General features: G+C 33.3%; 2 protein-coding genes across 2 annotated transcripts in view; both read left to right on the plus strand.

Annotated features, from left to right (window-relative positions):
• LOC111048409 (alpha-1,3-mannosyl-glycoprotein 4-beta-N-acetylglucosaminyltransferase B) overlaps positions 1–14675 on the plus strand; it is a 248108-nt gene that overhangs the window by 70923 nt on the left and 162510 nt on the right. The gene's annotated exons all lie outside the window — the stretch shown is intronic.
• LOC111057935 lies at positions 8708–9559 on the plus strand. The gene has a single exon (XM_022345414.2). It carries the CDS (start codon positions 8708–8710, stop codon positions 9557–9559), a length of 852 nt encoding a protein of 283 aa, XP_022201106.2.

A 14675-nucleotide genomic window follows, 5' to 3' on the forward strand; every position in this document is an offset into this window, starting at 1 on the left:
GAGAGAATGAGCAGGGCCAGGGCATGTTTAGTTAGGATGTCAGTTGAACTCTGCAGTGAATGGCAAGCAATAAAAGGATCAGTCGATTGCCATTTGTTCCTCTACTTAATTGCTGTTTGTGTAGTTTTATTTTATTTGTTGATGCCTTCTATAGCACCTAACTTGATAATTGCAATACAGGTGTTATAAAAGTTAGATAATAGCATTTTTAATTATGATGATTACCTAGTGTTATGGGAATGAGCGTATTTGGGAGTAGTTATGGTATAAGCATAGACTAAATAAACATAGGCGTAAATCTGTGGTATTAGTTACACTAGATATATTTTTATCTAGAATTTTATAAATGCCTCAACATTTGAAGTACATATCGAGCCTCGACAGAAAAGTTGAGGCTGGATTTCCCAATCGGCCGGGTAGGTCCAGGGAGGTCCAAGAGAGTAAGAACCTACTAGAGGTAAACATGAAATAAGAATCGCCATAACCATAAATCAACATTTTTTCTCAATTGACTGAAAAAATCTAGCTATTATGACATTCTGATCAAAGTTCATTAGACCAAATAATTTTTGGATAAACATCTTTCAACATCATAGATTATACAGTATAATTTTTACTGTTTTAGTTTCCACAACTCATTTGCTATCAATGATGGTCAATATGAGTGTAAGTGTAGGTCAATTTTTTAAAAATATATACTTTCTCAATATTCATAATATTTAACCTTTACTTGAAAAATTTGATAAAATACTTTAGATAAATAAATTGGTGAGAAGAAACTGTCTGAACTCTCAGCCCCGCTTTCCCGCTGAACCTGTGAATCGACAGTATACTTTTATAGTTCCATCGCTCTTGGAATAAATTAATAAACAAATAATATTCCAATTGCATTTTGTTATTGAATACGCCTCACAAGGCAATAGCATGGAATTGATGCAGGAGTGACTGAATAGTGGTCCGCGCCTCCAAAATCAAGGAGCTGTCTGATTGATCAATGTGTTGAGTAGCCGCCATTTTACCTTCATGGCTCACTACCAATAGGAAGCAAGCAGCATGATAACGTCACGTGCAAGTCAATGTCCAATGAGACATCGCTCTTTGAATTTTGAGCGTGGCTTAGCCACTCCCATATCTTCTATTATTTTGAGTTAGTTTGCCTTCCTCCGCTAGTATTATTCTTCTCTGATAAGTGATCAAACCAGTGTAGTCTTTAAAATATTACAATAATAATGAAATGCATCGTGAAATGAAGTTGAAGCTATCAACATGCCTGCTATAATGGTTTAGGAGAGTAATTACAACTAGAGTCTAGCCGACTATCAAAATGCAAATAATAATAACAATTATTGTTTTCTAATAGTCAATTTTGTTTCCATTTAATATGTACCCAATCAGTGATAACCGAAATTTATGTGGCCCCTTCACACTCCGAATTCGAGATTATTTTCTCAATTGAAATGCACTGAGGGAAATAATTTAAATTCTCTGATATTTCACACATTGAATCAACTTAATATTGGAAGTAACAGTGATGATAATGGTTACTGCAATATGCACAAGTATCTCCATTCTAATATTCACAACTGTCAATGTGCACAACAGCTTTCGATCATAGTAAACAATTGCTCAGTAGCTCACAAGGGCGATTACTACATGCCTGAAAGTTCGATGGTATCTATGAGCCTTCAACCACAATTGGATGTAGCGATTGATTGTGCTTCAAAGACGAATATTTGATCGATAGAAGCTGAGGCTAAACGATTAGGTCGGGATTTGAATCTGCATAATGGCTGAGAGAGAGAGATTGATGCAGTCGCTGGAATGCAACCCTTGGGATTTACCAGTCAGCCAATGATACATTGTTTCTCGTTCAACATTCCCCTCTCTCCTCTCTCCCCTGATCACACTTCAGTCATCTCTAAACAATTTAGATTGACCGTTCCAACTGCTGCAAAGTTGTAGTTGACTGATAACATTTATCGTAACTCTAGGGTGATTTAATAGAATAACTACAAGAAGAATTAAATATTGAATTGAAAAACTACAAGACTCAACCTATTTCGGACTATGTGTTATCTAAATTTGGGAGAGGAATTAATAGCACAATGTTACCTTATTTTTCCTCTCCCTATCATTTTGATAATGTACTTATTGTATAAATTAATGAAGAATAATTCAAGGATTTAATCTATAAGATCCTAGAAGAGTCAACCATTTGTGCAATCAAATAGCTAGTTCAATCAATCAAAATTTCTATTAATAATAAAGTTTCTACTTTATTACTATTATTGGAAATTACTCTACTGGTATTGAAGATTACACTGAAGACACAAAAGAATAAGGAAAACGGAAAATATATGGATATGTTATTTGATATTGATTTCATGATTGGAACAGATCTGTAATTTTGATTCAGATTATTACAATTCTTTAAAACGAATGGTGCTCCAACTCTCCAGTCTTTTGTATAACCAAAAGCAAAATAATGTATGTAAATTGGACAAATTCATGTAGCACTAAATTCTTCCATTGAATACACATGCACCTTGATAATATTTGGCGAGGTTCAGTTTCAACGCTGAATTCATTGTTCTATTCTTTCATCAGTCATTTTTTTCGTGTAATAAAAGAATCTGATATGGTGACCGTTATAAAATATTCTGTTATATGCTTACGTTGAGAGAAAGCTTTTGAAAATATTAAATAGAAACAGATTTTTCTTTGTAGTTATAATAGAAGTCGAAAGAATAAAGTTTGTTTTCTCTTGATTTCTTCCTCGATTCATTGTACAACATTTTTACTTGGAAACATTTATCAGTTGAAAACTTTCTAATTATCATACAGTACTTCAACTCGTTATTTTGTTCTAGAATCTGAACAGATTTTGAAACAACTCTTGAAGTTAATTTTAAACGCATCCACTTTTTCTCAGCAACTTGTTTACATGAGTGTTTGCGAAAAATCTCTGCTTCCAGTTTTTTATTTCAACTGAATGAGTCAATTTCCACCCAACAACTTGAAGCTTTTCTTTTCCACGATCAGCACTGCAGATGCTGAAATGGTTTTCAGATGAATTCTGAGGCTCTCTGGTTTCGAAGTTTTTCAATTCATTTCCCAAGTTTTTCTGAAGAGTCCGCACGAACTTTTTCAGTACGGTACACGTTTTTCTGTCGCTTCTCAACATTCTAGACATTAAGTTTTGATTAGAAAATCTTATGTCCGACACTGGAAAGCACAATTTCACAGAACATTTGATTCAGTAGTCCAACTTTTGAAGGGTCTATGGGGATTGAAACTTTTTCTTTTAAGACTTGAGAAGAATACTATTTTTTCGAAGCTTAATAAATGGTTGAGTGAGATAAGAGAGTGAAGTCCACTCATTAACTTGGTAATACGCTGGTTTTTTTCTCAAGAATTTATTCTTCCGCTCTTCTTTTCTGCTCAATTTATAATGTATTTGAATTTGCTCATTCATCCTAAATGATTTTATTCAAATTAATGCAGTACAAATTTCAAAAATATCAGTTTCTGTGATATTGTTGTACTCCGTGGTATTATTTTAATAATATTCCAGTTTGATAAAAAACTAATGTCTCATTTCTATTCTTTCCAGGTGAGAAGATATTACTGCTTTGCTCTACAGTTATCGAGTCCAGTATAGATATGACAACATTCGCTGATATGTATGTTGTGAAATGATGTAAGTAGTGCATTACTCTATCAAGATTTGAAAAAATAGTGATACAGCCTAGTGCATTACTCTATCTAGACTCGAAAAAATAGCGATACAGCCTCTTGAATCAAATCCTAAAAATGAAATTTCGAAAACTTTTTGGCAAAATACCAACATTTACTATGCTCTTTGCAGAGTAAACCCAAAATGAAATGTCTATAACAAGACCGAAACTACAAAATAAACTAAAAATAACCTTATTTTTCCAGATCCAGGAATGTAGTCAACAGACCCTTACTTGTTAACAATGTGTTTAGATTTTATATTGTTAGCAAAATAATAACATTTACTAGGCTTTCTATTGTGTAAACCCAAAATAAAATGTTTATAACAAGACGGTAACAACAAAGCTATATCTAAATAATATCCTTTCGCCTATACCAGGAATGTAGTCAACATACCCCTACTTTGCTAATTGCTTATACAGTAGTGTGTTCGATTGTTAGCATTTTGAGTTTATACAAGGCTTTGAAACACTAAAGAGTGAACAGTATGTTCAGATTATTATATCGTTAGCATTCTTGGTTGGCTTTGAAACAGTGAACTGTATGTTGCGATTATTATATTGTTAGCATTCTGGGTTGATACAAGGCTTTGAAACAATGAGAACAGTGTGATTACCTTTGGCCAGCGCTTGAAACTAGCATTTACCTATAGTGAAAATCACTTTAAACTTTGAGCATGGGCTGAATGGAAAGCATTAATGTTCTTTATAAATGATTGCTGACAGTTCACAGTGAATCTTCATAATTAATCAGTGAAACGTTGTTGAAAGGCCACTGGGTAATGCAGTGGAATCCAGGTATTCAATTGTGCAGTAAGGGGCGATGGTTGGCAGTATACGGTTGGCATAGGCTGGTCCATGCCTAGAATGATTATCAATTCAAGCAGTGTCGTGGTTATTAGTATGCGTATGGCGACATTTACGTGACGCTGCCAACGTGGGCCAACGACATAAAGTTCGTTATACGGCGCTGACGTTATGCAAACTGTGCAGCCTTCAAATCGATGAACGCGTCAACTTGGTCTCCAATAAAATTATTTGTGATTGATGAATGTCGTCTCGTCTGTCTGTTGTGAAAACAAATGTCGGTTGCTCGAAAACAGCGATATTGATAGGCTGTAATTGACTGATGCACGTATGCACTATCTCGGTTTAAATGCAGGTAGATCAGGAACACGATAATCGTAACTATAGTGAGGTCCACGTTATAATGTCAGTATTTGAATGACATTGGTATTCCTATCCTTGTCTATCATTCGACAAAGCAGATAGCGTTATCCTTTCTCAGCTCTGCAACGTTGCCAGATCGTTTTTTAACAATGTAGAAATTAAATTAGTTCACAAAATATTCAATCACAATCATAAAAATTTATTATTCAATCATTAAAAAGTATATTTTCTCTACAAATAAATTATAATCTCTCAAAAAAATTCTCTAAAAAATAATTCGTCACCCGTCCTCTACCACAACCCTATTGAAAAGTCTTGTGTGGAAACTAAAATTTGTGTACCAAAAAAAATCCAACAAAATTTTATAAGCTCTCCGTAAGAAAATGTTCTGATATTAATAAGAAGCCCGCCTCCCATTGCAATACATAATGAGAGTAAGTATTCAAACAGTTAAAACTGTTATTCTAACAGTAAAAGCAATGATATACATCAATGAAAGAAAAGCCCGCCTCCCTTATCACTCCATTATGAGTTTACATTCTCCATGAGACTTTGGAAATGCGCATCATAGATTCAAAGGTGTTTATTTACTTTTACTTTCTAGATCATAGTAACATTCTTAAACATTGTTTTGTTAGTTCCTTTACTCATAAAATAATGCGAAGAAATACTGGAAACCATGGACAAAGAATCTCCGAAAAGGGCACCATGCCAAAAAATTGTACGTAAGAGAAGTGAGATGAAATTGTTGTAATTTATACTTCCATAAAATTGACTGATTTTTCTTCTTCTTCTTCACGTGCCTGCTCCTTCGACGGCGCTACGGAACAGCTCTGCAGATGACTGGTGAAACCATAGCCTCAGATTTGCCAGCCATGAATTCTCCTTCTGCCAGGTCCCCTTTTTCCGTTGATTTTTCCTTGAAGGATCTCTTGCAGAAGTCTGTATCTTGAGTTATTCCTCATAATGTGGCCGAGGTATTGGAGTTTTCTACTTTTAATGGTATTCAGGAGCTCCGGTTCTTTATTCATTCTCCTGAGAACCTCTTGATTAGTAACTTTTTGCGTCCAGGATATTTTCAGCATTCTTCTGTACAGCCAGAGTTCAAAAGCTTCAATCTTTACCATTGTTTCTTTTGTGAGGGTCCATGCTTCTACCCCATACAACAGAACGGAGAACACATAGCAACGCAATAGTCTCAATTTAGTTAATAGAGTAAAGTCGTGACTCTTGTACACCTTACTCAATTTATTGAAGACAACTCTTGCTTTTTCTATGCGGCATCTTATTTCTTGTGTGTTATTCCATTCCTCATTGATGATGGTACCCAGGTAGTTATAGTGCGAGACTCTTTCTATTGCATTTTGATTAATAAACAATTGTACTCCACCTACATTCTCCTTGCTTATTACCATGAGCTTTGTCTTATTAGTGTTGATTTCTAAACCATATTGCGAACTCTTTTCCACCACTCTGTCCATCAACTGTTGCAGACCTTCAATGGAGTCAGCAAACACAATAGTGTCATCTGCATACCGACTGATTTTTAGACGTTGGAAATCAACATCGAAATAAAATTTGGAAGATATTTTGGTAAAGGGCGAGGGTGCTCAATCTCACCCACTTAAAAACCACGGATGGGAGAGATGGTAAACTTCCAGAAATAAAACTTTCAGTGTTTGAGCTAACAAGCGCGCCCTCGCCCTCCACCAAAATATTTTCTTCCAAATTTTATTGGCCCTTCAAGGCTACCTGCAGATGAGTACTATTTGTTTTAGACCTACATTGTAAAAATAATAGCTGATTGGAAGGTGCATTGCTCTCATACCCATTAGGCTACCCATTAGGCTACTTGCTGTTGAAGTCAAATTACATTTCTACTGCAAATTCTCAATCATCAATTAGGTTAATCATCATTCAAATTCAAATTAATATACTGCAAATTCTCAATCATCAATTAGGTTAATCATCATTCATGATCAGAAATAATTTGAAAATTCAACTAAAATCCTAGAAATTGATTGAAACAATAGCAATTGAGCCCAAATAAAAATCTTCATTGCTGAAAACATTGAACAATGTCATAACAACTAATCAAACGTGTTGCTCCAACAAACTTCCTTCTGAGACAGTCTGCAGGTTCATAAATTGTCTCTGTAGGAACACTTTGTTAGAATTTTATGAACGATAAAACAACAATACAGTATTGTAGTGGATAGACTGAGGCGTATCGCGTTTCCGCGTTTAGCTGTTATTATATTATGTGAAGAACGGAGATACTGTTAGGAAAACTCATAACATATCATGTCGCTAATTTATTGTTCCTTGTGGTGAAATACTGACTCATAACCAGAGTGTATAGAATGTTTCATTCTGTACTCTTTGCTCGCAACTCGTGTTGCTACAAACTTCCCACGTCTTATAAGATTATAAAAATGAATGAACAAATAAAATCTATCTATCAATCATTGTTCTCTGCAAATCTCTACTACAGTACTAAAACTAGGTTGGCTATACCAGAAACAAATAATCAAATAAACGGTATCTTCACTCTATGACTATCACAGTGTTTTGTGGCAATATTTTGTCCTGTAACTGATCCATTTTTGTATATTCGTATATGTTATGTGAAAACCAATAAATTTTATCTTATCCTACTGTAAAAAGACTTGATAGCACAAGTTGGATTGTGTTTATTCATTAGAATCACTTTCCAGTGTCTACAATATTTTTCAATTATTGTCCTGGTCCGAATTAGTTACTTGTACATTGTCTTTAGAATAGATTTAATTTTTATTCATGTTAAATTTCTTTGGCTGGCCGGTGTATTCCAATGGTCTAGGCCTAGCAGCTTTAGCAAGCTAAGCTCAGTCTGGTTGTGGGATCGAATCCCGCCGGCAGATATGGACGTTTGATCAACTCATCTATCAACAGCGTACTAATTCCACCTGCATTAAACAAATATATTATAGAAACCATCGATGTTGTTATCTCTAATTATATCCTGCAGTGTAGTGTTAGCGTGCTATTCAATTTTATTTAAGAAATACGATTAAAATGTACTATCGTATAGGAAGCCCTGTTGATGAGATCCATTCGATGCTTATAGGGTGTATAGATGTACTAGAATAATACATCAATAGACTTTGAGGGTTGAGGAGATGAAAAGAATTAGCCAACAATTTATAACATGAAACATACCAAGTATATACTGGAAAGCTGATAAAATTACATTTATTACAAAAAGGTTAGAGTTACGTAACGTAAGGTTACGTAAGGTTATTTTCTGCTTTAAAACTGCACTACAACAATTTCTAGTTCAATTTTATTTTCATATTTTCTATTACGGTACTGATTTACTTCCCACCTATTCTTAATCATTCACCTGAATCCTTTTTTTCCTTACGTAAAAATTTCAGGGGCCTCCATTTCCGTCACGTTAGCCCTCTTGACGCATTTTCACCCTTTTCACAACAATTCCGCTGTATATTGTACTATATAATTTGGAATAGAATTTCTACAGTATAGCAATGACATAGTCTTCCTTCCGAATTATGAACACTCATTTATAATTTAACTATGTTACGTACATGATTTTATCACGTTATGCAAAGATGTGACTGTAATTGCAATAAGGAAATCAGTTCAAAAACTTTATGGTTTGCTCTGAGTGTAAGCTGCATTTTCACTTCTTATGCGCTAATTTTACAGAACGTAATTATAAAAATTTATCTAAAGAATCCGCCCGCAGGTGGCGATGCAGTGAATGTAAGAGTTCGAATAAAGATAAGTTAATTAACATGTCTAAAACTCAGACGATAGGAAACAGTGACTTGATCGCTGAACTGAAAAGGGAAATTAGAAATACCATAGCACAAGAAATGAAAGAGATCACAAACGAAATGAAAAAGACCAATGAAAATGTTTCTGAACTGAAAAAGTCTGTGGAATTTTTCTCTGCAAAAATTGATGAATATAATAAAGAGATAGGGGAATATAAAAGCGATCATTCCACCCTAAAAAAAGAGAACGAAATATTGAAAACAAAACTTTCTGAGATGGAAAAGGAATTAACAGAACTGCAGCAGTATGGAAGACTGAAAAATTTAGAGATTCATGGAATACCAGTAACTAAAAATGAGGATATCGAAGAAATAATCGGAAAAACAGCAAAGGTCCTGAACATAGGTAATAATGATGAGAGGCTGGAAATTGAAGCCGCGCATAGACTTCCAACGAGAGATAAGAAGAAAATCCCTCCTATTATTGTTGCATTCTCGTCAAGGAAGACCAGGGATAATTGGATTATGAACTATAAGGCATATCAAAAGGAAATGAGACAAAATGACCCCCATGTCTTCAAGGGACTACGCACCACACACATAAATAAAAATCTTGAAGATGGACCTGTTTACATAAATGAAAATTTGACACCTCGATTAAGACAACTATTCAATGAAACAAGACTGGCAGCAAAGAAGAACAACTTCAAATTCACCTGGATAAAGACTGGAAAAATTTTCGTCAAGAAAAATGAAGCTTCTCGTACTATTCGTATACACAACATCCAGTCACTGAAGGAGTTATCAACCGATAACACAGAGGAAACAACAGCTGACGACAAGGAGGCGGGTGGACAAAAAACCGGATAAAATGGTATCTATTATCGATCTAATAATCTACAATGAACAGTTTACTGGAATTGCATTCTCTTCTAGAAAATGATAATGAACTTTCAAATGTATTTGATGATTATTTTAACTATACACCTGAAGGATATGGGGTTAATACAAAATACTTTAATATTTATGTCATGAACATACGAAGTTTGAGTAAAAACTTTGACAGCTTTGTATATTGTCTGGAAAATTTCAAATTAATATATGATATAATAGTACTAACCGAAACATGACTTGAAAATTATGAACCCACTCTATTCAATCTAGATGGTTATCGAATTTTAAACAAAAACGCTAAATATAATAAATGTGACGGTATAATAGTTTATATAAGAGAAGATCTATCTTTCACGAATATAGATTGTGATATCTGTGAAGCAAATGCAATCAATATAATTGTGAACACCGGGCTAGATAACTATATAAACTTTGTTGCTATCTAAAGGTCTCCAAATAGGAATGCGGTAAGATTCATTGAAAGTATTGATGATTACATCCAGAGAATGCCACAAAATCATAACATCTGTATAGCAGGAGACATTAACTTAAACTTGTTTTCTAACGATAATATTGTAACTTCATATATTAATACTCTAAATGGAAATGGCTTTAGATCTTTTATAAATGGTAGCACTAGAGTTACAAATCGAACAGAGTCGTCTATAGACCACATATTTCTTAAAACAACTGATAAATGTATTTGACAGTGCGGTAGGAAACATATTTAAAACAACTATTACTGATCATTACTCAGTGACTTTACATTAGGATTGAGTAATTTTAAACAAGATAAAAAAATCAACTATATAAGCAATAATAAAATAATTAACTATACAAAATTAAAGGATTATTGAGTAATAAAAATGGGATAGTATTTATGAAAATCAATCCAATGACGTTAACGCTTTGCTAAAAATATTCTGTTCGGTTTTGACTAAGTGTATTGAAAATTCTAGTCAGGAAATAAAAATATCACACAGATATAAGCCTTTGAAGCCATGGATTACTTCTGGACCAATAAAATCAATAAGAACTAAAGATAAATTATATAAGAGATCAATAAAAGAACCTTTCAACACAAAACTGAAACATGATCTTAAAGCATATAAAAATGTATTAAATAGATTAATTGATGAAACAAAAACAAACTATTATCGATCAAAAATAGATGAATGCAGGAGTGATAAACGTAAACTATGGAATTACATAAATGAAATCATTGATGATACAAAAAATAAACATGATGAACCAGAAATAGATTCAGCTGAATTAAATAGATATTTTCGGAAGTTGGTAAAAACTTGGCTGCTCAAATTGAACAAAATACCACCACATCAGATTTTCCATATAAGAGAACCAATGAATTGAATGCATCTTTTTTTCTCAGTCCCGTAAATCCACCGGAGGTGATAGAAACTATAAAAACTCTGAAAAATAACTCTTGTCCAGGTCCCGATAATATTAATAATAGAGCTCTAAAGCAGATAGCAGATCTAATAGCTGAACCCCTCTCTTACATTGTAAATAAATGTTTTGAAACAGCTGTATTTCCTGATTCATTCAAAATAGCAAACATTAAACCGATTCTTAAAAAGGTGATAAAAATAATCCAGGTAACTATAGACCAATAAGCTTAATTAGCAACCTTGCCAAAATATTTGAAAAATTATTTAAAAAACGAATAATGAAGTTCATACAAAAAAATAACATTATTAATGAAAACGAATTTTTATATATTTATTAATGTAAATGATTTGCTGAATATTAAGCTAAAAATGGGAGAATTTCATCTTTTGCTGATGATTCAGTGATTATATTTTCAGAAAATAATTGGAATGATACTTTCATTGTTGCAGAGCAAGATATGAAAATTGTGAAGAACTGGATGGACTCTAATGCTTTGAGTTTAAATGTAGAAAAAACCAATTACATAGCTTTTTCAGCAAATAGAGAGTGTAAACCTAACAATCAATATAAGTTAAAAATCCATTCAAACTGTTCTTCAATAAATCAACCAAACATTAATAGATGTTCCTGCCCTGTTATTAATAGGAAATCAAACCTCAAATATCTTGGTATATGGATCGACGAGTGTCTCAAATGGGACATCCATGTTAACTTCCTATGTAAGAGACTAAAATACCTATCTTATAAATTTTATAAATTGAAAAATGTGCTATCTTTCTCAGAATGCAAACAGGTATATACGGCACTAGTAGAATCCCTAATGCGATATGGTTTAATAGTTTGGGGTGGGACTTTCGATACCCATATTAAAAACCTTTTTCTAATACAAAAATTCATCATAAAGACAATTTTAAAGAAACCTAGAACTTATAATAGTAAGATTTTGTTCAGTGAATTTGATGTTAATACTATACGACAGTTATATCTTAGTTGCATAACAAATTACAGTTTCAAATACGAGCATAATTAATTCCCTCTAGCCGATGACATAAATTATAATCTTAGACCTAATACAATAAGAAAATATGAAATATATAACACCAACTCAGCTCTTCTTAGAAGGCAACTTTACTACATTAGCAGTAAATTCATAAATATACTAGAAAGTGAATTTCCACTTAATAATTTCCGAAATAATAAACACAGAAAAAGAGCCATAGAGGCATGGCTAAACTTGAATTATTTCCAATCGTTGACTTTTATACAATAATCAATTTCATATTACAAATTACATTTTCGAACACTTCATACGCTAAATTCAAGTTTATATATTACATCCCTGATTAAGCTGATTTACGACTCACACTGGCGCACAAGGAATCTTCCTTTTGCCGGTGTTTTTGCCTCACCTACTGTACTTATGCATGTGATCATAAATTGAATCTTCATTTTAAAACTATTTTAAAACTATAATGTAAAGGATATCATTTCGTTATTATATCTAATTAAATAAATGTATGTATCTTGATTTAAGTGCAGTAGCATATACTTATGTTTATTTTTTGTAAAGCTTTTTGTATTTTGTTTTTGGCAAATAAATTCATTCATTCAAAAGCCATAATCTATAATATAATAATAAAGGTAAGAACTGGCTTATTTATACATGTACGGGATAGGAAGTTCACGAATGCCGCATCATCACGTTTGAACTACTGGACTGATTAACTTCATTCTATTAATATAGATTCTTGATTTACCGAGGATGGTTATTGGCCTATTTTAAATTCTTCAAGATTTCAGTAGATCTATTTTCCAGTTTATCAAGTTTTCAATTACGGGTTACCTGCTAGTTTTTTATGAAAATGGATTGTTAATAAAGGTTTTCTTATTTTTGGGATAGGTAATTGAAAATTACCCATCTTTCAACCATGTTCTGTAGTATATTCAGATTCACTTCAAACTTCCAAGTAGCAGCAACGCTTCCCATACATTCAATGCCGTCAGTTTCAAGGGAATATCACGATACAAACTTGAAATACAGTTTGCTCACTACAGAGCAACACACATGCACAATGGTGGACTTTCTGGAGTGAGAGAGAGAATGGAACGTTGGCAATAAAAGTGCTATCTGCTATTACACTTTGGGGAGCAATATACAGAAGGCAGAGACGATTAAAAGACGAAAACAATTTCGAAGCCCAACTGAAAAGGACAACCCTCGGATGAGATGAAGAAACGTCACCCCTACTCGATAAATCAGAAAGCAATGGATTCTATCATCCATTGTCAGATAATCTATAAGAATCTAGCGATCCGTTATTGCTTCTGAGGAACGAATTCAGTATTCGAGAGGGCTGTGACAAACTTCAATTCTCTTGTAGATCTCATAATGTTAGTCATAAAAAGAAGAAATCTTTACAAAAACTATTCTAATCCTAACTTCCAGAGTAATAATTGTCGAAGTACTTTCGACAATGAATAAATTCAAATCTTTAAAAGTGATTGTTTGCTATTCAAATGTATGATTGGAATATAAAAATATCTTCTCTTAAAATTCACTTTATGAGTGAAGAATTTGAAATGCTGTTATATTAGTTTATGTAAATTATTTATTTCGTTTTATTCCTTATCAAAATTACTGGAAACAAAGTTTCTATGAGTTCAATCAATGTCGATAGAGAAGCATATCAGAATGCAATTGATATAATACATATTAAATTATTGTTATTCTCATCAGATTTGAGTTGAATATTATATATTTTATGTATATTATACTCGCATTTCGAGTCCCTTATGTTGCAGGTTCACTCCTCAAGTAAAAAGTACGTATTGTCTTCCTAGATTCCGACTTTTTTTATATCTATCAATTCAATTTTTTAGATAGAACTCAACATTCTGTTATTAAAAAAAACTGTAAAAAATATTACAAAATTGTGTAGTTGAATTTGTTCTACATCTATAGAAAGTAATAGTAAACCAAACCGTACCTCTAGAGAAATCAATTATTGAGAACATGGAGGAATTTTTAATACATCTTGAAATAGTAATCATGATGTCAATCTCACTTCCGTCAAAAGATCCTTGCTCGAATCAGAACTAATATATTTTCAAAAATACTTTTCCCATTAATCCTTCCCTTCCCACTCAGCAGAATTGCGAAGATTGTTTGCTTTCAGCTTCCAGCCACCTGACCGATGTTAGAAAAAGGAATAATATTTCGCTGTTATTCTGGAGTCGCACTTGAGAAACGAATCACGTCCTGGTCGGATGAAACCCTTTTGAGTCGTCTGCGGTCCGTCATTATAGAAAAGTCGGGAAATAGCGCTTTTCCAAGAGACGGAAATTTGTTAGCGGCAGCACCCTAAAAAGGTTTCCCTCTGTTTTTGTCATTTCCGGACGGAGTTTTGTGATCGAGAAAAATACGTCCATCATTCTTGGCTTCCACTCGTTCTGTCACTTTTGACACGGCGCTCGCCTACCAACCTCGAAACCTTTCTCACGCATATTGTTAAGGCGATCCCTATCATTTCTCACCCTCAAAACGGATTATAAATGATAGCTTGCTGACTTTTTGTAGCTTTGATATTTGTGTTGGATATGGATGTACCTTAGCCTTCATCTACTCAACAAAACATAATTCATTGGGAGTCAAGGATTCTTCATAAGTTCAGTTTATTTATGC

This window comes from Nilaparvata lugens, chromosome 6 (genome assembly GCF_014356525.2).
Source record: "Nilaparvata lugens isolate BPH chromosome 6, ASM1435652v1, whole genome shotgun sequence".
Taxonomy (NCBI): domain Eukaryota; kingdom Metazoa; phylum Arthropoda; class Insecta; order Hemiptera; family Delphacidae; genus Nilaparvata; species Nilaparvata lugens.